The sequence below is a fragment of the Alligator mississippiensis genome, chromosome 4 (assembly GCF_030867095.1).
Source record: "Alligator mississippiensis isolate rAllMis1 chromosome 4, rAllMis1, whole genome shotgun sequence".
Classification (NCBI taxonomy): domain Eukaryota; kingdom Metazoa; phylum Chordata; order Crocodylia; family Alligatoridae; genus Alligator; species Alligator mississippiensis.
Window position 1 is genome coordinate 43,765,236 of NC_081827.1, and position 23,712 is coordinate 43,788,947.

Sequence of the window (23,712 nt, forward strand, 5' to 3'; positions counted from 1 at the left end):
CGTTGGTCAGACCGCAGTTGGAGTACTGCGTGCAATTCTGGGCGCCACACTTCAAGAAGGATGTGGATAACCTGGAGAGGGTCCAGAGAAGGGCAGCTCGTATGGTCAAGGGCCTGCAGACCAAGCCCTATGAGGAGAGACTAGAGAAACTGGACCTTTTCAGCCTCCGCAAGAGACGGTTGAGAGGCGACCTTGTGGCTGCCTATAAGTTCATCACGGGGGCACAGAAGGGAATTGGTGAATATGTATTCACCAAGGCGCCCCCGGGGGTTACAAGAAACAATGGCCACAAGCTAGCAGAGAGCAGATTTAGACTGGACATTAGGAAGAACTTCTTCACAGTTCGAGTGGCCAAGGTCTGGAACGGGCTCCCAAGGGAGGTGGTGCTCTCCCCTACCCTGGGGGTCTTCAAGAGGAGGTTAGATGAGTATCTAGCTGGGGTCATCTAGACCCAGCACTCTTTCCTGCTTATGCAGGGGGTCGGACTTGATGATCTATTGAGGTCCCTTCCGACCCTAACATCTATGAATCTATGAAAATACAGGTTTTATTTTTTGTCCCTAATATTTACTTGCAGTCTCCACTATAGAACGGTAGACAGAGCCAACAGTCTTAGCAGCCACTCCAAGACCTAGCAAACGGGGTGTCAATTTATAAATGTTGTAAGTGCGAAACATTGTAACTCGAAATGTTGTAAGTCGAGGACTGCCTGTATTTTACAGAGTGACTTTGGGATTATTTTATCAGGGATTTTTCAGTTTTCCAATAGGGATCACCAGAATTCCTGCTAGGGAGGCCAGTGGCAGGACCCTGCCTGCTGGCTGTAGCTGACCTTCTGGCTAATTGGGGCCAGGAGGACATGCTTTGACAGTTCAAAGCAGGCCACCACACCCAGAACATCTGGGCAATAGCTGGGCAATAGGCCGGGCAGGGGGCACACATGACAGTAGTGCTGCACAAAGGCCAACTCTGCAGCCACAACCCTCTGGCAGCTGGCCCAGAGGGGCAGATGCCTCATCCAGGTCTGGCAGGTGCGCAGCAGGTTATAGCCAGGCAGCAGCCCCCACTGCCAGACTGCTGCAGTGGGTAGAGGGTGCAGGGAATTCTCAGGGCTGCTTCAGCAGTCCAGCTGGCACAAGGGCCAGTGTCCCCAGGTACCAATTGGCTGGGCCCCAGAAGCTCCTGAGAGTGAGTAGCCCTGAGCTACTTGCCAGGGTAGCTTTTTGTACTGATGGGGCCAGGACAGAGCAGCTTTTTATATGGCTGGGGACAGCACAGGTGCTGGCCCTGAGCTCTAGCTCCCCCTGGCTGCAGATCCGGGAGGATCCAGGCAGGGTTATTTTGCCCCAGATGGCACAACTTGGCCCACAACAAAGTGCATGTCCGAGCATGTGCACTGAGGCAAAACGCCCAGCTCAAATTTGCACCACTTCTATTTTAGCTGCTGCAAGCACATGTGCTTGCGTGTGTGGATGTGCCCTTTGTGTCTGTCCAAAAAAGGTCAGATGAAGATAACCGGCATCATCTTGTTTTGAACACTTTTATGCATTTACAGTGCTGGGTTTCACTGGTTATGGCAGCTGTCTAGGAAAGATCAAGAGTATTCCAATGTTATGCCTAGAAAAGGAGCCTAAATGTCTCTGGGATGCAACAAAGGAATAATTCTGCAGCTTTTGAGAGCCAATGACTAATTATTGCCTTTATCTTAAATGACAGAATACATCTGTGATGTAGAGAAATCTCTTTAAGGAAGACATTGAAATGTGTACCTTATTGATGCTAGAAAGTCAGTATACCACCCTTCAGTCTGCCCTCATCATTTCAAAATCAGTCTAGATTTTTATTTAGTCATTTTTCACTGGATTGTGGGTGCATTCCACAAGGATGTTAGGGAAATGCAGACAAGACAGGATCTCCTCTTCCATTCATTCTGCTTTCCAAGTTGCATTGACATAAGGAGCATGAATGTACTGGCGAAAGAACCCAAGTAAGTAAGCAGTGTAATATCACTTACAGAATTATAGAAAATTAGGGTTTTAAGGGATCTCCGGAAGTTATCTAGCCCACGTGCTCAAAGCGGGACCATCCCTAGCTGTATAATCCCAACCAAAGGATGATACCCAAGTCTTAAAAACCTCTAAGGATGGAGATTCTGCAACCTTCCTAGGGAGCCTGTTTCAATACTTTACTAATCATCACTTTCCATGATTCAATAGGAGTGCTGCCACTAAATGCAACCCAGTATACCATTATCCTTCTTGGCAACAAGGGCACACTGGTATTCATCTTATTGTCCACTGTAACCCCCAGGTCCTTTTCTGCAGAGCTGCTGTTTAGCCAGTCAGTCTTCAGTCTGTACTGGTGCATGGGATTGTTTCATCCTAAGTAAAGGGCTGTACTTGTCTTTATTGAACCTCATGAGATTTCTTTTGGCTCAATCCTCCAGTTTGTCTAGGTCACACTGAATCCTAACCCTAAGCTCCAGTATATCCACTATTCTACCTAGCTTGGTGTCATCCATGAATTTGCTGAGGAGGCACTCTATCCCATCTTCCAGGTCACTGATGAAGATAATGAACAAAACTGGTCCCAGGGCCAACCCTTGGGGCATTCCACTTGATACCAGCTGCCAACTAGACATCGAGCCATTAAGTACTACCCTCTAAGCCCAATGATCCAGCCAGTTTTCTATCAGCCTTAGAGTCCATTCATCCAACCTGGACTTACTGAGCTTGTCTGTGAGAACGTTGTAGGAGACTATCGAAAACCTTGCTGAAGTCAAAATATGTCACATCCACCGCTCTCCCCACTTCCACAGAGCCAGTTATCTCATCACAGAAGACGATCAGGCTGGTCAGGCATAGTTTGCCCTTGATGAATCCATGCCACCTGTTCCTAATCAACTTCTTCTCTTCCAAGTGCTTAAAAGTGAATTCCTTCCAGAATCCAGAATGATTTTTCCAGGGACAGAGTTGAGGCTGACTGGTCTGTAGTCCCCTGGATCTTCCACCTTCCCTTTTTTAAAGATGGGCAATACATTTGCCCTTTTCCAATTGTCCAGGACCTCCTCAATCGCCAGGAGTTTTCAAAGATGATGGTCAGTGGCTCAGCAATCACATTGGCCAACTCCCTTAACACCCTCAGGTGCATTGTGTCCAGTCCCATGGACTTGTACACATTCAGCTTTTCTAAATAGTCTCTAATCTGTTCTTTTGACACTGTTGGCTGCTTTCCTCTTCTCCAAACTGCTGCCAGGTGTAGTAGTCTGGGAGCTGACCTTGTCTTTGAAGACTGAGGTGTAAAAGGCATGGCGTACTTCAGCCTTTTCCACCTCATCTGTCATTAGGTTGTGTCACAACCAAATTAAGTAGTGCCCATGTCACAAACAAGTAATAACCATTTAAAACAGTTTTTTCTGCACTAGGTGAACTAAGGGTTAACAATAATGATAGTAATCGCTTTTTTCTGAGCATGTCAAAAAGAAATTTATTGCTGCGCCACTAACAAAGATAAAAACTTTTGCCTTCTTTGCTTTATATAAATCATTATAATTGGTCAAAGAAAACAAGGAGTAACCCTGTGAAAATAACACCCTAGCAAAGACCGCTAGATAATTGGCGATTCTAATTAGATTTATGACGTGGCGAAAAACAATTGGCTATCATACAAACAAAACCCGTTTACATTTTTTGCAAAGTCGAAGACAACTCTGCCCACACCTTGGAGTAAATCTGACAATTTGATCAGTTGTCAGCGTCTTCCCGCCACGACCTCCCTGGCATACCCTTGCCCCGCATGCCCGATAAGCCGACCGCCGGCCCATATATATATATATATATATATATATATATATATATATATATATATCTGCAGAATAACTGAACGACAATCTCTAAGCTGTAACTAACTAAGTATCTCTGACCTCCGTCTTACACCACCTTGACGTGAGTAAACAATCTTGCTTTGCAACCGATAAGCGTCTGCCTAATTAATTCCACTCCACGCGTCACAAGTACCCGCCTAACGGCCTTCTAAGGCCCCGGACCCTTATCTGCCCGGGTGGGAGTCAGGGAGAGCTGCTGGCCGGCTGCCCTGGGTCCCGACAGGTTGCTTCCCCCATTTACTAAGGCACCCACATCTTCCCTGATCTTCCTCTTGGTGGTGACATACTTATAGAAACCCTTCTTGTTACACTTCACATCCCTTGATAGCTACAACTCCAATTGTGCTTTGGCCTGCCTAATTTTATCCCTGCAAGTCTGAGAAATACCTTTACAGTCTTCCCTAGTTGTTTGTCCATGTTTCTACTTCTTGTAAGCTTCCTTTTATGTTTTAGCTCATTGAAGAGTTCCCTGCTAAGCCAGGCTGGTCTTCTGCCATAATTACTAGTCTTCCTGCACATTGAGATGGTTCTTCCTGCGCCCTAGGGTTTCTTTTAAAATGCAACCAGCTCTTCTGGACTTCTTTCCTGCTCAGACTGGCCTCCTAGGAGATCCTGCACCTCAGTTCCCTGAGTGAGTCGAAGTCTGTTTTTCTGAAGTCCAGGGTCATTACTCAGCTGCTCTCCTTCCTTCCTTTCCTCAGGATCTTGAATTCAATCATCTTGTGGTTGTTGCTGCCCAAGTTGCCATCTGTGTCTACATTCCCCATCAATTCTACCCTGTTTGTGAGCCTCATCCACCTCATCCTTCTGGTCTGGTGGTTTATAGTAGACACCCACCATGACATCACCCTTGTTTTTCTCCCCTCTGCCCCTAATCGGTTTCATACTCCAAGCAATCACACATCCGTTTTACAGCATAACTTCTCCCCTTCTGCCCTGCCTGTGCTTCCTAAACAGTTTATATGCATCCATGACAGTAATAGGCATGCGAGCTATCCCACTGAGTCTGTTATTCCAGTCACATCATAATTCCGTGACTATGCAAGGACTTCCAATTCTTCTTGCTTGTATCCCAGGCTCTGTATGTTCATGTACAAACATGAGGTAACTAACAGATTGCCCTGCTTCCTCATTGCTCCTTCCTGCTTGTGCTTCATTCACATCACCTGCTTTCCCACTTACCTCAGGGCTTTGGTCTCCATCCCCGATGAACCTAGTTTAAAACCCTACTAACTAAGTTAGTGAACCTGTTTGCAAAGATGCTCTTCCCTCCCTTCATCAGGTGGATCCATTTCTTCCTAGCAATCCTTCTTCTCATAACAATATCCCATCTTGGAACAACAAGGGATCCAAAGCCCTGCTGGCACAGCCACGTATTGATCTGCAGAATGTGTCCACTCCTGGCCAGGCCCCTCCCCTTGACCAAAAAGATCAAGGGGAACACGACCTGTCTATTTGTCCATTCAAAATTGCCATGGGCTCGAAGGCCCACCCGGTAAACTAGTAGCCTCCACTATACAGGGGCTAATGAATGAATGGGACAACCAAGGAAAAAAATAGGATAGGAGTATTGTAGGGGTAGAACACCACCTGAGCCCCTGTCAGCTTCACCTGATCTGCTCAGGGGCACTATCATTGGTGCTCACATGGGTTAGCCGCAAGGGGTACTTGTCAGAGGGTCCAATGAGTCTCAGTAGTCCTTCCGTGAAATCTTAGATCCAGGCTCCCCAAGACAGCAGGTCAAGCCAACAGATGAATGCCTTTGTCCCCAACAGAAGGGAGTCTCCAACCACTGCCACCCATCACTTCCTCTTGGTGGCAGTGGTCTCAGTCTTCCCAACATTGGGGAGGCCTTGCCTGACCTCTTCCACTGATAGAATGTGTTCCTTCTCTTCTGTTGCTAGGGCGTGATATCTGTTCTCCAGGCACACCACTGCAAGTGGGGATAAAGACTTTGCTTACCGCCAAAGGTCACAAGCTTCTAGCCTCCACCTTCCATGGAGTCCATATCCTCTTCCTTCTGCAGCATTGCCTCTGGCAGTCCTTTCTCCACAGTCCTAGCAGTATCCTCCAGCATCAAATCAATGAACTCCTCGTGGCTGAGGATGCATTGGAGCCTTGCCACCACTTTCTGTAGCTCTCTTGCCTGCTCCCTAAGGGACAGAAGACACCGCGTTCATTGCAGGCACACCCCCACCTGCCTGTCACTGGAAAGAACCTGCAAGCCACGGTCCCCACAGTGCCAAACCAGGACCTGGGTGGAAACCTTGATGTTGAGCAGTCCTGCCTGGACAGACATCTCACAGATGCAAGCAGAGGAAGAGCTGATTCACTTGCACCAGTCTATGTAGAAAATTTTGGAACATATTTTCAGCATCAGGTGAAGAGAGTACTTAAACCAACCTCAGACAAAAGGCCTTTGGATTCAGAAAGAGACAAGTCTGCACTTTTTCTAGGTTTAAAAGTAATTTGGGTTAGTCCTTGCAGCATTCCTGTGCATGACCTTTGGGGTTCAGGTTATAACCAGTACCATGGCAATGGACTAAATAAAGGGTAGTTTGATCAGCAGCCCTGCCTCCCCCTTGCTTCCCAGAAGTCAACTTCTGGATGCGTCAGTACTCAGATCACCTTACTAGGTCTTCCCTGCCAGGACTGAAGAACCCCTTAGCATAGGGGTGGGCAAAATGCAGCTCAGGGACTAGATGAGGCCTACCAGGCCATTCTATCTGGCCTGCGAGGCCCCTAAAAATTTTAGAAAATTAATATTTATCTGCCCCTAGCTGCCTATTGTGGCCCTTGATGGCTTGCCAAAACTCAGTAAGCGGCCCTCCGCCCAAAATAATTGCCTGCCTTAACAGATCACCTGAGTAGAAAGATCTCATGCAGTGCTGAATTGCTGGTCAGGGAGTTAATCTATGGCAAACAATGGTCATTTCTTCAAAATGCATTGTCATATGTATCCCATGACCTTCCTCATGGCCACAGTTTTGTAACACCTGGATTCTTTATTGGCAAAGGAATTAACAGTTGGCAACATTCTATCTCAGACCATGAAAGAAAGACAGCACAGGGAGTACAAGAGCCTTTGTTGCTGTTGGCTAAAAGACTCTGCTTTTAGGCACCTAGAGCAAGGGCACTGGCACTGTGTACACATAGGCAAAATATTTCTAAAGAATCAGAGTTGTTGTAGAGTAAATAACCCTTCCATTTTAATTTCTTTAATTTATATGTAGTTCTAGTAAAACAAGCATGTTATTTCCTATCAGAATATCTTTCTTTGTGTTGTATCCCAACAGGTGACTATCTCTGTAGAAACTCATATAACTGCATGTGTGTGTATATATGTGTGTGAGAGAGAGACGGAGAATGTTCCAAAGGTGAAGTCCTGGCCCCAGTGAAGTCGGTCAAGAATGCTGTCATTGACTTCTGTGGAGCCAGGATATCTCCCATTGGGTTTCAAAATACAAGGTTTTCTGTATGTGTAGGGAGGTTGGATGTAAAGCTACTTAAAAATAACCTCTATTTTGGGATGATCTTTTTAATGTTACGGGTTTAAGATTTTGAACAGAATTGCAGGATTAAAATTAAATTAGCATTAATGGTTATGTAAAATGCATTAGCCTGTAATTTCCTGGGATTTATGTCTTATTCGCAGTTGTAATAGCCAAGTCTCTTCATGCAAATTTAAAGAGTTATCTTCGTTGTACTGACCTTGTGGTAGAGTTCTGGATTAAAAAGGAGTGAGGGGATTTGTCAGAGAATTAGTTTCTGAAGAACTAAGAACCACATGGCATAATTTTATTTCAGCTATTAAGATAGAATTGTTTAGATTTATTCTAGACCTGTCTGCACTCTAGGACAGATGACAGGCAACGCTTCAAAATACAGAAGATTTTATATAATACAGAATATTTTGATATGTTTTGTACTAAATTTTCTGGAGCCCCTTCAGAAGATATTACAGATATTGATATCAGTGGATGTTTAGGACCTCTCTATTGTCAAGTACTTCCCAGTGATGAACTCTGTATGCCTCTCTCATCTTCATACATTGATCTGTCTGCTTCTGATGGGGAAGGTGCATGTGTTATGATGGGGAAAATTTTGCTGGATATTAATATGGCAGTACTAGAAGAAAATGAGAATTTATTCACAGGCTCTTGTATTCCTCGTGGACAGCCAAGGTCTAAACCTGATGGTAAGAACAGGTTACAGTTAAAAGCTTTATTTTGTGAATTCTACAATGGATATTGTAAATATAAAGCAGCTAGCTAATGGTTTTTAAAATATTGAATAAAGATTCATTCTGAAAATGTCAGTCTTTCTGAGAGTTCAGCCATTTAACGGTTAGATCAATAGGATTTTACATGCAGGATATGGTCAGTAAATATTCAGAATATTGATTGTTTAAAAGTGATGTCAGAAAAGGTGAAAATCACTTTTAAAAAAGTGCAATATCCTTTCCTTCTTCTCCTCCCCCCCTTCCCCCCCCCATTGCCTCTCCCCCAGTAAAAAGTAGCAGATTTCTTTGATTTTTTTTTTTAATACTTTTTATTTTGTATTAAATGCACATAATAAAAAAATAAAATCAGTGGCAAAACAGTTACTGTAGTAAGTTCCTATTGAAGTTCATGTTAACCAACAATCTAATTGTTAATCAATTATGTATTTGTGTGTGTGTGCATGTGTATATGTTTCATAACTTTAGGACTGAAAAATATTGATAAATTTTAAGCCTGATAGGATTTGGTAAGGAGTTAATGTACCTAGTTTTAAATACTGGTTTTAAGTGTTATCTGCAGGGCCCCTACACAGTCCTATGAGACATGCACTTAGTACATATTGCCACATTTTAGAGACAGAGATATGGAAGTTAGCTTTGCTTCTGAAGCATAAGGCGTAACATCACTTCCAAAATACTTAAAAATTATAATAACCTTGGATATGCTTATCTATATAAAAGGCAGCTTAGAGCAGGTGAGTCCTAAATAAGGCCTTGATTTATCAAAGCAGCTTATATGCATGCTTGAGTAAGCAATACCACCAGTAGTAAAATGTAATGTTTGCCCACAAGTTTACAGGAGAGATGAGGTCATTCACTAAACAGTACTACAGTGGAAGCATCCTCTTGAGAAAGATTTATGACTTGCCTTTTAGTCTTTAAATAGTCTTGCTTACAACATCTACTAACATAGACATGCTTCCACTCAAAACTGCAAACATTAACAAAAAAACAAGTTTAATTTGGAAAGTGACTAAGCATTCTCTGCTATTCTTTTAGAATCAGTTCGTTTAACCAGTAACATAAATAAGGGGGAGGGAGCAGCCTCTTAGCAGTTTGCCTGAATACCTCATCCTTCCCACCATGTATTTGGTCTGTAAATCATGTTGCAAGCTATCTCACAAAGAGAAAGAAATTGATCCAAAGACCAGGCAACTAAAAAAATAACTGCGGTATTTTTTCATATTTTAAAAACAAAACTTGGCAGCTTTCTAGGCTCTCATGAGCCGGTATCCATCACCTATCTCCATCATTCTTTGAGCTAAGATTAGTCTGAGGTTTCTTGGCCCTAGAAGTTAGTTTTCCATATTATGAAGTTAGTAGTGCATTGCTGCTGACTCATCATGGGGTTTAGTGTTCCTGGTATCCAACCCATATCTCTATACAAGCAAACATTACTATCTTCTGTGAAAAAGCACTCTATGAACTGTTCTTACTCTGGTGGTTTTGATTTCTTTGTATGAAACTTCTGTACAAAAGTGGTATAGGATAAATATCCAAATCTTGAACAGACCTCAACATTACCCCAAGTATATCTAAAGCTTTGTTCTGTTTAGTGAATATTTTTAACTTGAGCCTGTCCCATGATTCTTAAACTATGTTTCGTAAAGTATCATCCCATGATTCTTAAACTATGATTCTTAAACATGCGAGTGCACAGTGTTCATGCAAGTAGCATTTGAGACTGGAAAGCAAATAGAATATGTGGTCACCATGCTAAAAGTATAGTCCCTTTGTTTCAGAAGGATAGTGAAGTGTGTTCACACTATCTCTTCACAGGTCCAAATCTGCCAATGGCAACTGTTGATATAAAAAATCCTGAAATTACAACTGGCAGATTTCATAATTCACAAGTCAACAATATTTCACATACCAAAGAAAAGAAGAAAGGAAAAGCTAAAAAGAAGAGATTGACAAAGGCAGATATTGGAACTCCAAGCAACTTCCAGTAAGTACTCCTTTTTAATATTTATTTTACACCTAAAGGTCAGCCATCACTTCAATAATGTATTTAAAAAATCTCTTCCATATTGTTATAGGTTAATTCTATTATTTTCCTGAATTGAAATTTTAACAGCAATGTATCTCAGTATCTTTTGAAATGGCAAGCGCATGGCCATGGGGATTTAAAGTCTAAAAAGGCTACAGGAAAGATCCATGTTGATTCCTTTTGTTACAAAATCAGTTTTCTCAAGTGTAGGATTATGCCCTATGCTCAGTGATTTTGTTCTGCTGAACTATTCCCTCCCGTAACTAGTGTACTAGGATAGCCTGGTAACATTTCCTAGCATAAACATACAAGGAGTGCTACCACTGGCACCAATCTCTTTTATTAGTCTTTGGAAACAGTGTTTCACGGGATTAGTGAGAGGTAAATAAGGAAGAAAGCCCAGAGTTAGCACAGACTGTGCTTTAAACTCTTTGGACACAAACTTTATTTTTATTCTTTGTACAACACCTGCTGGAATAAGGTGCACTGCAATACAAAGGCAAAACATGACAAACAGATGGTAGGGGAGAGCCGAATTGCATGTTAAAAGCACCCTCGTTCCCTGCCCCCTCCCCCCCCCCCCCAAAAAAAAAGCCCCAACCCATAATGACATTTGGGCTTTGTCAACATTAGGGATTTCAACTATTTGTGGCCAGTTGTTGGAGTAGCTATACTAATGAAGACCTCTAGTTTACAGCCTAAATCTCTGTAAATCCTGATCTTATTCCAGTGCAGTTTTTCCTTGTTTAAAATTGCGCTAGTGGTGTACACTTGGCGGCAGTAACTGGCCGCCAGATGGCCATAAGAAGGGCAAAAGCTTATTAAAATTAAGATTTCATTTATAAAATATCTTCCTTTAGAAAATGTTTTCATGGCTTGGCATTAGTGGAACACTGTCTTTTTCAAGCTTGCGTGTGTACATATATTTAAAATAAAATGAACTCTGAAAAAAGTGAGAATTAGATGATTTAAAAATTCAAAGTGACTGATTTCCACAAAATTGCTATTTGAGTAGGTCCCTATATATAAGTTCCTAGAGAAACCTTAGGAGCTTTTCTTTCTTACCTGTTTGTATTTTTTTTGTACAAGACCAATTTTGCACTTAAATGGATGTGGATTTTGGCCCCTCTTTATGATGACATCCAGTAATGCTATTTAATGGTCTTTTTGACTCAGAAATGTTATTGGAATTTTTGACATTCTAAAGGAACACTTTTATGACAGTATCACTGGAATACTCGAATCAAGATCTGGACCAAATTTTGCTAATCAGTAATGAACATGAACTCTGTTCTGATGAATGTACCTTAAATTATACCAGGCTTGTCCAACATGCAGCCTGCCAAGCTATTTTATCTGGCCCGCGGCAGAGCTGTGGCGGCAGTGCGTAGTGCAGAGCCACCGCCATGGAGCACAGGGTGTCAGCGCAGAGTGTGGAGCTGCTGCAGAAGCGCAGAGCATGGAGCTGCTGCCACAGGGCGGCAGTAGCGGCGGAGCACGGGGCGGGCAGGGCCGGCCCTCAGGCCCCAGCCGGCAGCGAGGGGAGGGGATCTGCTTACCCCTGCGGGGCCTGCCCAGGGGAGCGGCCCCGCGTGGGAGGCCAAGCAGTGGCCGCTGGCACTGCCGGCCCGTGCCTGCCTCCTCACCTGCCCGCTTCAAGCCAGCCCCGCTGCCCTGCCCTGCCCTGCCCTGCCACACAGCAAGGTGGTGCCTGCTCCCCTGGCCAGTCTCTCCCCGGGCGCTGCGGCTCTCTGGGCCCAGCCACCTGCATGCGAGGCCCCGAAGGGGCCGCTTCTCATGTGCTGCTGGGGACAGGAGGATCCCGGCCGGGTCTGCGCTGGCCAGCAGAAGCGGCGGCGGAGCCATGTGCCACTCGGGACAGGATGGGACGAACCTGCACCGGTCAGTCCTGAGCAGCACACGGCTCCGCCACTGCTTCTGCTGGCCATTGCAGACCTGGCCGGCCTCCTCCCGTCCCCAGCAACACATGGAAAGCCAGCTTCAGCTGCATGCTGCTTTTGCTGGCCGGTGCCGGCCTGGTTCTGCCCAGGCAGGTCCTGCAGCACTATGTCAACCCCAGCCTGGTCCCACGGCTTCTCCAGCACCAGGTCAACCTGGCTGTAGCCAAGTGACTCCTGCAGCACTATGTCAACCCGTGCATGCATGCCATGTCAACCAGCACCATCTCAACACCTGCAACTTCATTGGTGTCAAAGATCACTTGACATCACTTCCTGATATGATACCACTTCCTGTGATGTCTTTGAATATGGCTCGCTGGCACATTGGGTGATGAAAAGTTCGTGATCCGGCCCCACATTCAAAAAGGTTGGACACCCCTGAACTATATGATCTCTTAGCTGGATCCAGCCAACCTGTTGCATTTTTTTTTTACTTGCAAGAGTTAAGTTGTGCAGAAACTCAATTTCAATTTTAAAAGTTTCTAGCCTTCATCATTGCTAGAAAGAGGTTCTAAATATGAAACATTGGTAAACCAACATGTTGCCTTTTTTATTCTGCCAACAACAATGCTGCAAGACCTGTGAACTGTTTTATCACACTTTATCTAATTGAGTTATCCAATAAATGATACTTTAGGGTGCTGACAGATGGGGGGAAGGGGAACACCCAGCGTTTTACTAAAAGAGGCAGCGCATTAATTTGATCCAGCTCTCCAGCATCTGTATAGATTGGATGCTTCACTGGGGATTTTTGGCCCTTTTATCTAAAGCTGATTCAATCAGCTATAAGATAAAGGTGCCATAAAGCCCCACTGAAGGACCTGATCTATACAAACGTTTGGTGAGCTGGGTCAAACTAACATGTTGCCTTTTCTGGGCATGCTTTGTGTAGGGGTGAGTTAACAGTAAAGTGCTGTTTTGGGGGGGGAGGGGAGGGTTCACATCTTTAAGCAGCCTTAGCATCTATTGTGTAGTGGATACAGTGGGCAGAAGAGAAGTCCTTGGGGATAGGATGTGGAAAGCACTTGAATGAGAAGAAAATGCTTAGGAACAATCGGCACGGATTGACTAAGGTCAAGTTATGCCTAACCAACGTGATTGTCTTCTATGAGATAACTGGCTCTGTGGATGCAGGGAGAGCAGTGGAAGTGCCAGAGCTTGACATTAGCAAGGCTTTTGATACAGTCTCCCACAACATTCTCTTAAGCAAGCTAAGGAAGTATGGGTTGGATGAATGAATTGCAGAATTGAGTGGACAGAAGACTGTCTGGATGGTCAGGCTCAAGAGGGAGTAAGTAGATCAGTAGCTCAGTGTCTAGTTAGCAGCTGGTATCAAGTGGAATGCCCTAGGGGTCAGCCTTGGGACCTCTTCTGATCACCATGAGTTGATGGCCAGTGGCTGTGCAATCATGTCAGCCAATCCCCTTATCGCCCCTGTGTGCATCACATCTGGCCCCCATGGACTTCCACATGTCCAGCTTTTCTAAAGAGTCCCTAACCTTTTATTTTGCCACTGTTGTCTGCTTACCTCCTCCCCAAATTGTGCTACCAGATGCAATAGTCTGTGAAGCTAAGGTGAAGAAAGCATTGAGTACTTCAGCCTTTTCTGTATTATCTGCCACTTAATTGCCTCCCCCGTTCAATAAGGGACCCACACTTTCCCTGATCTTCTCTTGCACCAGGAAGTCCCCAGTACTCTCCAAAATCTCCCTGGATTGCCTGTGCACTGCTGTATTGCCCTCTAAGAAGATATCAAGGCGTTTGAAGTCCCCCATGAGAACCAGGGCCTGTGATCGGGAAACTTCCGCTAGCTGTTTGAAGAAAGCCTTATCCTCTTGGTCTGGTGGCCTATAGCAGGCACCCACCATAACATCACCCTTGTTGCTCTCCCCTCTGCCCCGAACCCAGAGATTTTCAACCAGTCTTTCTCCAGATTTATACTAGAGCTCTGAGAAATCATACAGATCTTTTACATAAAATGCAACCCTCCCCCCACTTTCTTTTCTCCCCTGACTTACATGTAGCTTAGTATTTTAGTCACTGGGTCAGTGAAAGTAGGGCAGCACTGATCGTCTAACAAGACTCTGTGGGGAGGAAAGGAAATGTCATAGACTTGACAAAGTGGAGAGTTCAAGGACTTCAGGAGGTCTTGTTGTCTCAGAGGAATGTTAGCCTGACATTGAACCCAGATTTTCTGGAATCCACAAAATCATCATGGCTTTAACGTGGGCTGAAATTGTCTTTTTTTGTTCTTTCAGACACATTGGACATGTTGGTTGGGATCCAAACACAGGCTTTGATGTAAGTAACCTCGGTGAATGGTTAAATCATAGCATTTTCAGCCAGATTGTGTTAAGCATATCAAATGCCAAAAATTCCACTGTGAACCATACAGTTGATGATTATTGTGATGTTGCAGAACTTTGGAAAAAAATACTGAAACTATTAGAGATGGGGGTGATATTTGTAAAGGCTAGCTAATACTTTTGGAGGCTGAATAACTTATTTTCCTTTCAGAAATGGTCAGTTCCTATGGAAGACTTTGGTCCAGAAATATGTGCTTTGTTTGAGTCTAATTTTTATTCTGCTGTTTCTTTTAACTACGTGGAATTTTTTGAGCAAAGTTTTCAAGTAAAAAATAAGAATCTTTAGATTTGAAAATGGTAGCCACACATAAGCTCTTGCATTAATATGTATGACTTGCAGGTAAACAACTTGGACCCAGAACTGAAAAAACTATTTGATCTGTGCGGAATTTCAGAGGCTCAACTAAAAGACAAAGAAACTTCAAAGGTCATATATGATTTCATTGAAAAAACAGGAGGAGTAGAAGCTGTTAAAAATGAGCTGCGGAGACAAGGTGAATTTCCATTTACTAATTCATTTAAGTGCTTAAGCTATTTTGGAGGGGCATATTTATTATGTGTGTTAATGTTGGGATGAGAGAGAATTTTACTGAATCTTAGGTTTTATATTGCAATAGAAATAGGCTCTAATGTATTACGGCACTTCTAAATAACATAAATTCACTATGTAAAAGTGTCTAATTTTTCCCCATGCGTATAGTTCTAAAGTATTTATCTTAATCAATGAAAGTGATTTGCATGGCGGATAAGAAATTTCCAGTAACATTTTCTCTGACTACAGAGGTATGCAATATATTCCATCTGTTTGTTTTTTTAAATAGCATCCATTACATATTTTATTTATGGTTCTTGAAAGATTATAAATGATCTTGATTCAGAAAATGGATTGCTGTTGGCAATCCAAAAAAAACCCCGCATTGATGACGCTTCAGATATAGAGGAGAAAAGTTTGAGTGATTGTATATTATAGCAGTACTGTATAATATGCCTTCTAACAGCCAGAGGCATGCAAAACTTTTATAAATATTTAAGAAGAGGTATTATTTTAGTTGGAGTAGCAGAGCCATTGCTTATTGATCATAAGGTCTTCTTCAAGTTTCCATCTTTTCATTAAATTCTGTAATATGTTATTCTGCTGAAAATATACTGCTAAAATCAAAGGTACAAATTATCTAGGTCATTCCAGGGTATTAATACAGTTGGAACTATAGCAATTTCATGCTTCTTGGTAAATGATTTGGTGACCAAATGCCATAGGTGACCAAGTTACCATAGGTTCAGAGTACAGTAACTTGTAACCTTTGTTCTCTAGGTCCCCCACGTTGGAGTGGTATGTATGTGAACTGCTATTTAAGCATATATCACTAAATTATGTATGTTGCAACTGAGTGGCCCTTTTTTAACGGATAAGAAACATTAGCCCCAAAATACTTATTCATAATTTATACTGTTTGTAATTCTAAAATATTTTTCTACATTGGTTTACCATCAAAATTTGGCTCAATAAAACTTTGGTATCAAATAGCAGATCTGAAAATTTCAAAGTTTTTTTGGTTTTTTTTTTACATAATCTCCTTAGTTTCATTGTTTTTAAATATAAAATGTATACAAAGTCCTTAGTTTGAAGCAAGTCATCATATAGTAACAATATTAGTCTTTGAGGTTTCTTTTTTTGCCCTTAATTAACAACTAGCATAAAATACTGGCTTTTCTATGTCTGTTAACTTAAAGTTCCAGCCCACTTTGCATGTGTGGAAATAAAAAAAAATACTGCCTCTTGTTAGCATGCATGACAAACAAAATGAGGCTAATAGCCCTAAAGATTTAAATTTTATCTGTTCCATGTAGAGGTGCACCAATATTCAATCTATAAATATCCTGGTTGTATATCGGATTGGCACCGATTAAAAGAAAAATTTACATTATCAGCAACCAGCTTTTTTTGGCCCATGTAGCTGATTAATATGACCGCTATATGCCACGTATGTGTGTGCAGACACAGCATGCACACAGCCAGGAATGCAGCTCAGCAGCTTGGAGAGTAGTGTCCATCCGGTAAGTCTGTGGGGGTGAAGGGGCAGAGGGAAGGAAAGGGGGGTGTGGGTGGAGGGGGTAGATCAAGGACCCCACAGTGAGGGAGGGAGTGGGGCAGGCAGAGGCACAACCAGGGCAGTGAATGCGATTCTGGGAACGGGATGAACCTATGAGGGGGGAGGGGAAGGGGGACGTCTGCCTGCCACTGCACACACGCCTGGAGGAGGCATGGGGGACATGTGCCCCCCAGATTTGTACATGGGGTGGAGGCGGGCTACTCTCTCAGGGCCAGGGACTGTGCCAGCCTCTTCCTGGTGGAGGGGCTGGACCAGGGCTGTGCTCAGGGTGGACAGCAGTGCTATCAGGAATTTTGGGGTGGCTATAGCCCACTCTTTAGCCACACCTCCCAGCACCACTGCCCATCCTGCCCCTCTCCCACCCATTCAGAGCCCAGCCCCACCACTGGGAAGAGGCAGGCGCAGCCCCTGGCCCTAAGCCCACAGTGGACAGCCCGCCCTTGCCCCCTGGACAAGCCTCCCATGGGTCCATCTCACACAGATATAGGAGTCACATGCCCCCCATGCTCCTCCCCCCACCCCCCCCCCGGACAAGCCACCCATGGATTCATTCCATTCCCAGGGCCGCATTTGCCACTATGGCTGAGCAGCCCCTGCCCCACTCCCTCCTTCACCAGGGAGACCTCAATCTGTTCCCCCCCCCCCCCGACTTACCATCCAGACACAGTTTTCCAAGCTGCCAGCTGCTTTCCTGTAAATCAGCTATCAGATGGGTATTAGCCAATATGACTGCTTAATAATTGGCCATCGGTATCGGCCAAGAAAATCTTTATTAGTGCACCCCTAGTTCCATGCTTTTATCTAAAGCTACAAAATATATAATGTTTATTCTTGACTGCAGTTTGAAGTGCCTTTTGTGGGTTTTTCCTGAAACATAGCCTTTTTACAATTTTTCATTTGCTATGTTTATTGCAAGATTCTCTGTGCTTATAGAAAGTATTAGACCTGACATGATGCTTGAAATAAGGCTTAAATTTATTTTAAATTAGAAGTAATTTTTAATGAGTTTTTCTTTGGACTGGGACGGATTGTTTTTTAGCAAAGCTGTCATTGCTCTTTACTCAACTTTAGCTATTGCTATCACCTACTCAAATATGATTTTTTTTTCTAATTCTTCCATGGATTCATAGATGCTAGATTCATAGAACCTTTCAAATAGTCTTCATTTTTTTCTTGGCTTGGAGTGTAGGAGGTGGCTTCTTTGGAGAATTCCAAAATATTTTGTTGTTCTTTTTCTAGTGTGAAATGACTGTCTCATAGTTTTATGGTTGTGAAAATCCATAAAGCATTCAACTACTCTTGGTCAAATGGAACTTTCATTTAGCATATTGCTTACTTTTCATGCAAATTAGTCATATATGGCCTATTAAACTATATTTCTACGGCAGTGAAAGTAGTTGTTCCACTATGTCTGAGATATGGCTTGAGGTTTTTGTTTTGTATTTTGCTGTTTAGATTTGCATCTAAGTAATACACATGGCATCTTTCCAAGTTAGAAACTTTATATTTGGTCTGGTAATCTGCAGCAAACTTTTGCTGATATGCAAACTTTGAATCATGGCCAAGTTACCTATTTTTTCCAGTAATCAGGAAAATTATGTAGAACTCTTTATTATATTTTATTTTAAACTGTTTAATTGGGGGGGGGGGGGGTTCCAATTGCAACCTGAAACGCATATATATCAGTTGCATGTATTTCAGATTGGCATGTATATATGTCTATCACAAAGTATAAGGAACTAAAGGGGAAGCAAGGGAGGAAGGATAGAAGTATGCAAAGAATAATAATGAACTACAACTACTTCAGTATTTAGTAGCTAAAGCATTTTTAAAGTCTTCTCAACTTTGAATTAAACTTTTCAAAGTAGTTGTGCCTGCAATACAATTCTCTCTTTGGATGCTGGAAGTGCCATATCCTTGTGCCAGGTTGGTGTTTGGAGTGGTTAATAGATTTGGCCTTCTAAGAGATGACCCTCTAGAAGTTGCCTAGGATGCACCATGGGGAGATACCTATCATGCAGCCTGCTGTATGGACAGCAACCAGTGCACCATTGTATCTCATTGAGAAATAACTTTTTGTCCTCTATCATACCATTGACCACGTTACCGTAATCGACAAGAACTGCCCTCTTGCAAAAAGAGTGGAAGAAACTAGGCAACAAAGCTGTTGAATGCAGCTAGTGACGTATTACCCACTGTGAGGAGTTAGCATCTGGCTCCAGTTACAAATGACACACATGGCAGAGCCTGAACAAATTGAGAGTGGGTCTTGGTAAATGCAACTTGCTCATGAAATCATGGGGCCTCTACGCAACCAACCAGCACGTTTGTCAGGAGAAGTAAACCATAGACCACCTCCTGAGATGTCTTGTAGCACCACAGTGCACCCCACAAGATTTGGCAACACCAGCACCAGAAGCACTGACCTGTGCAGAATGCAGGCCATATAGAAAGGTTGGACTGGAGATGCATTGGAGAAGATTGTGCCAGGTTCAGCCTGTAGAGAGATCTATATGGAACTCTTACTGACAGGCAAATTCATATGGTGATACGCTGGTCACCTGTACCCAAAGAGGGCAACTGCAGTCTGTTCAGTTGAGCACCACTCAGAATCATGATTCTCAGATCCACTGAGATCCTGTGGAAAATTTAGCAAAAAAAAAGTTCATCTGTTTCCTTGTAAAGTTGTATTAACTTCTTAAACGTTTTTCTATGCAAAACATATAGTGTTTATTTGGGGACATTTCTACCCCAGGACAATAAAAGCCATTCATCAAGACCCCAGTCAGTAGGGGTGTGCGAAGCTTTGGTCGCCAATTTGATTCAGAGAAGATTCGGCCTGATTTGGAGAACGAATCACCAAATCTGAATTGAATTGGGAGATCAAAAAACTCCCTCCAAATGGATTTGGAAGGCAGTCTTTCAGGGGAATAGAAACTGAGAAGAGGGAGGGGGAGCGGGCAGGGAAAGACTGACATCTGTACCTGGCCAGTGACTGTGATCTATCCCTGAGTCCCCTTCCAATTACAGTGTTCTGGGGGAGAGATGTAGAAACAGCACATAAGCCTCTGTCTACAGCCTTTCTGTCCCTTTTTTGAACTGTTGCTGCTTGAGCACTGGGAAGGCCCCTGTTACAGGCTTCCATCCCTGCTAGTTTCATCCCGCTGCACTTTAACACATACACACACACACACACAAAGTCACATGTCATGAGTTTTGCTTTCAGGGGCTTGAGGTTCAGTTTCCTATAAACCCCTGTACCTATCTCCTTGAAACTTGGCAGGTTTCATGCCCTCAGAAGGGGTTACTGTCCCTGCTGTTTTCATCCAAATCTGCCAAAAAATTACAAAGTTATAAATCAGTGATTCCCTATTATAGTCTATGGCTGAATCTCCGAATCGGCACCAAATCTTCCAACGCCGATTCGGGACAGTGATCCAAATCTCGTCATCGAATCACTGCCCTCCGAATCAGCCGAATCTGAATAGAATACTTCCCTATTCGCACAGGCCTAAGTTAGGTTTGTACTTTGTTTTTCTTTTTACAAATACTGTTCAGTACTTATTACCATTACCAATTTGCTAGAAGGAAGGAAAGAAAGAACACCAACTTCAGCATACTTCACTCCGGACTTCAAGGCTGCAAACAGATGTTGCATTTGGCATGGGATAAATCCTTAGATGGTTCACAGGATAAGAAGTACTAACAGTTTATCCTGGGATGTTGCATATGAATGGTTACCTGGGATTACATTATTGAATCAATGGCAGAAAAGCAGCAGTGCATTGAACTGCTCACTAAACTGTGATTATAAGGGCAATGTGTATACATGCTGATCCTGGGATATTTCTGTTCCAAAACAGACATAAGCGCAACTTGTCCAGGGACAAATGCAATATCTGTTCCTAGTGCAAGAAGAGAGATATAATCTTGTATAGGCACAGAGATGCTTGTAAAAGATGAGAAAAAGCGGTGGCTTGGGCTTTGTTGCCTTTTATTCTTTATTTCTGTGCATCTTAGTTGGAATGACTTAGTTGAAAGACTTTTGTGTAGTGTCTAGTTTTATACTCTTATCTTATTTGCTCTGTTTCAGCACCACCTCCACCACCACCTCCATCCAGGGGAGGACCACCTCCACCACCGCCTCCACATAGCTCAGGTCCCCCTCCTCCTCCTGCCAGAGGAAGAGGGGCTCCACCTCCACCTCCTTCAAGAGCTCCCACAGCAGCACCGCCGCCCCCACCTCCATCTAGACCAGGTGCAGCAGTGCCCCCACCTCCTCCAAACAGGATGTATCCTCCTCCACCTCCAGTGCATTCATCATCTGCACCATCTGGCCCTCCTCCTCCGCCACCACCTCCAGCAAGTGGGTCATATGTACCCCCACCACCTCCTCCACCACCGCCCCCTCCGGGTCCTCCTCCACCACCAGGCCTCACTTCAGAGGCTGATCATCAACTTCCAGTTCCTGCAGGAAACAAAGCAGCACTCTTAGATCAAATAAGAGAAGGTGCCCAATTAAAGAAAGTAGAACAGAACAGTCGACCAGTGTCCTGCTCAGGAAGAGATGCACTGTTAGACCAGATACGACAGGGCATACAGCTGAAGTCTGTAAGTAATGCTGTTCTTTGTATCTCAGTCCCCAAAACTGGATCTTCCCTTCATTTTTGAGCATATTATAAGCCATGTGTCATTTAACATTATGAATGGCTGCACCATACTGGAGTTAAAGCTGATTCTTTTCCACATAGGACTGACATTTTTTGCTTTTACCTCAGAACTCCTTAAAGAGGACTCTGGCTACAATACAGGGGTATAGACAGTGGGTGCAGAAGTGCACTGGGAGCACATAACTGTTACATCTGTATGAGCCTGTAGCAATCAGCCTTGGGATCCTTTGACCATAGCTGACTTCCTGCCCCTGGGGCAGGGGGCTGGACTCAATGATCTTCAAGGTCCCTTCCAGCCCTAATGTCTATGAATCTATGAATACAAGCGAGCCAAATTGGCTTAATTTTGACCATGAAGGAAATAAGCTCAAAGTTGGAGTGATTTTGCTATACCTGTATCACTGTAGACTCATGCAGATGCCACAGCTTCTGCACAATCCTGAGCACTAGCAGCTCCCCGTTCCTTTTGTAAGTGGCTACAAGTGTGGTTTCCCATATGCAATAACTTAGGCCCTTCCAAGATTTTTTTTCCTTTAATTTTGAGGCAAGTCTAACATTATTCTTAAAATGATACTTGTGTAAACAGTAACAGTTGGATAACTCCTCCGATGCTTTTGCTGGATTCCATTTTGAAATCAAATTAAAATGTGATGCGTAGGAATGATCTAGTACAGGTACCTTGTATAGTTCCATGCTTATGGCTTTACAACTGAGTTCTGAAGCATATGAAATGCTGGAACAGTAACGCCAAAATGGCATGTCAGGCAGTGGTGACCTTTTCAGGGAGTGTCCATAAACAGTATTGGTATGTTGACATGCTTAGTGAGGTTTTCAGTACAAGTGCAAGGAATGTGTTTCAGCAGGAATGTTGTAGGAGGGAATTCTTAGATTTTTTTTTCTACATCCTAATTGCCAACAGAATGGAAACTGACTGATTTAGGATGTCTGCTTATTTTTTCCTAATATCCACAGCAGTGGTTTTCAGCATTTTTAAGCTTGAGGCACCCTTCAAAATGCCAGCTCTTAATTTCCACCCGTTTTGACTACAGAAGAATGACAGAACAATTTTTCTGTTGCAAAGAATTCAAAAAGATCACAACAGGGCAAAATGACTTGTTTTGTTGTGTTTTGTTTTGTTTTTTAACAATGGATTCCTCTGTGAAATCCCTAGGTTTATCTGCAAATCATGTTTGCACACCTAACACTGCGGCACCCTTGAAAAGATCTTGAGGCACCCCAGAGTGCCACCACTGCTTGGAACCACTGTTCTAAAGTGTATGGGGGGGGGAGGGGAAATATAAATTGCAAAAAAGAAGAAAAAGAAAAAATTAAGAACAGTTTTACAGTATTTCTTAAATTGATAGATTATGGAGTGGTGGCTATGATGGTATTTAAGTTTTTGTTTGGGGGTGGGTAGCTTTTTAGTCTGATTTAGTTTTTTGATTTTTTTTACAACCTTAAAAAAATTGGTATGTTATGGTTAGTTACAAATAGCTAGTTGAGAACAACCACTCCTGCTCTGCTCTCTGTTGAGAGTAACTGAAGGTGCTGTGTTTTTTACCGAACTCAGTGCTGTTCATATAACTTAAGTATGTTTTACGTACACATAATGATTTAGTCTGCCCTGGAACATAGAGTTTAAATGTTCCCCCAGCGCTGGTCTGGTTTACCACAGATCTTAAATGGGATTTAGGCATGGCTTGATACTTGAACTAGATTGCTGTAGTGAGGAAGCATCCTTTTTGCATATAAAATCATTTGCTTACTAACAGTTTAGGTCACACTTCAGAAGCTCCACTGAAAAACTATACATCCCAATTCTAAGATACCAAATGGCTGTAGACGTACTGTAAACTTGAAAAGGCTTGCTCAGTAGTGATGAAGGTAATGAAGATGGATCACTGAAGGGGCAGAATTAAAGCTGTTTGAGAGCTTAACTCTGAATTTCCTTGCTCTGAAATCTGGCTTTTTGCAGGGAAAGGAGAAAAGAAGATGCTATGCAAGTTTTTAAAACACAACCTGAATTTAAAAGCATATAAACTTTTATAAGAGTGACTTAAACCTGAAGCCAAGGAAGTTCCTTTTAGCCTTCATCTTAAGTGTAGGACTTAACCACTTTTTTGCCTCCTGTACTATAACTTCCTCTTCCTTTTAGATTTCCTCATTCCCCTTTCCAGTATTCTGTAGCTACTCTTCTTTTCTACCACACTTCCCCCTTTCTTCCTTGTCTCCCTGTTTAGATTCCATATTCTCTTAGCTTGTTACAGCTTTCAAGTTATCTCATATTGCTGGTGTACATAGTTTTGGACTATACTTCTCCCATCCTCCTATCTCCCATTCTGACCTTTTTTGCTTAATTTTTTCTCTGTTCCTTGCACTTGATGACATCCCTCTTTCAGTGTAGTAGGCATTCTGGCTCTATTGGATTACTCCACAAAACTTACTCCTG

General features: G+C 43.1%; 1 protein-coding gene across 1 annotated transcript in view; it reads left to right on the forward strand.

The window, feature by feature from the left end:
• The window catches only part of WASL (WASP like actin nucleation promoting factor), a 73,563-nt gene that overhangs the window by 45,902 nt on the left and 3,949 nt on the right, over window positions 1-23,712 (forward strand). The window contains exons 6-9 of the mRNA XM_006268652.4: window positions 9,945-10,113; window positions 14,375-14,417; window positions 14,823-14,976; window positions 20,687-21,204. Coding sequence (XP_006268714.1) covers window positions 9,945-10,113; window positions 14,375-14,417; window positions 14,823-14,976; window positions 20,687-21,204 — 884 coding nt within the window. The remainder of the gene's footprint in view (window positions 1-9,944; window positions 10,114-14,374; window positions 14,418-14,822; window positions 14,977-20,686; window positions 21,205-23,712) is intronic.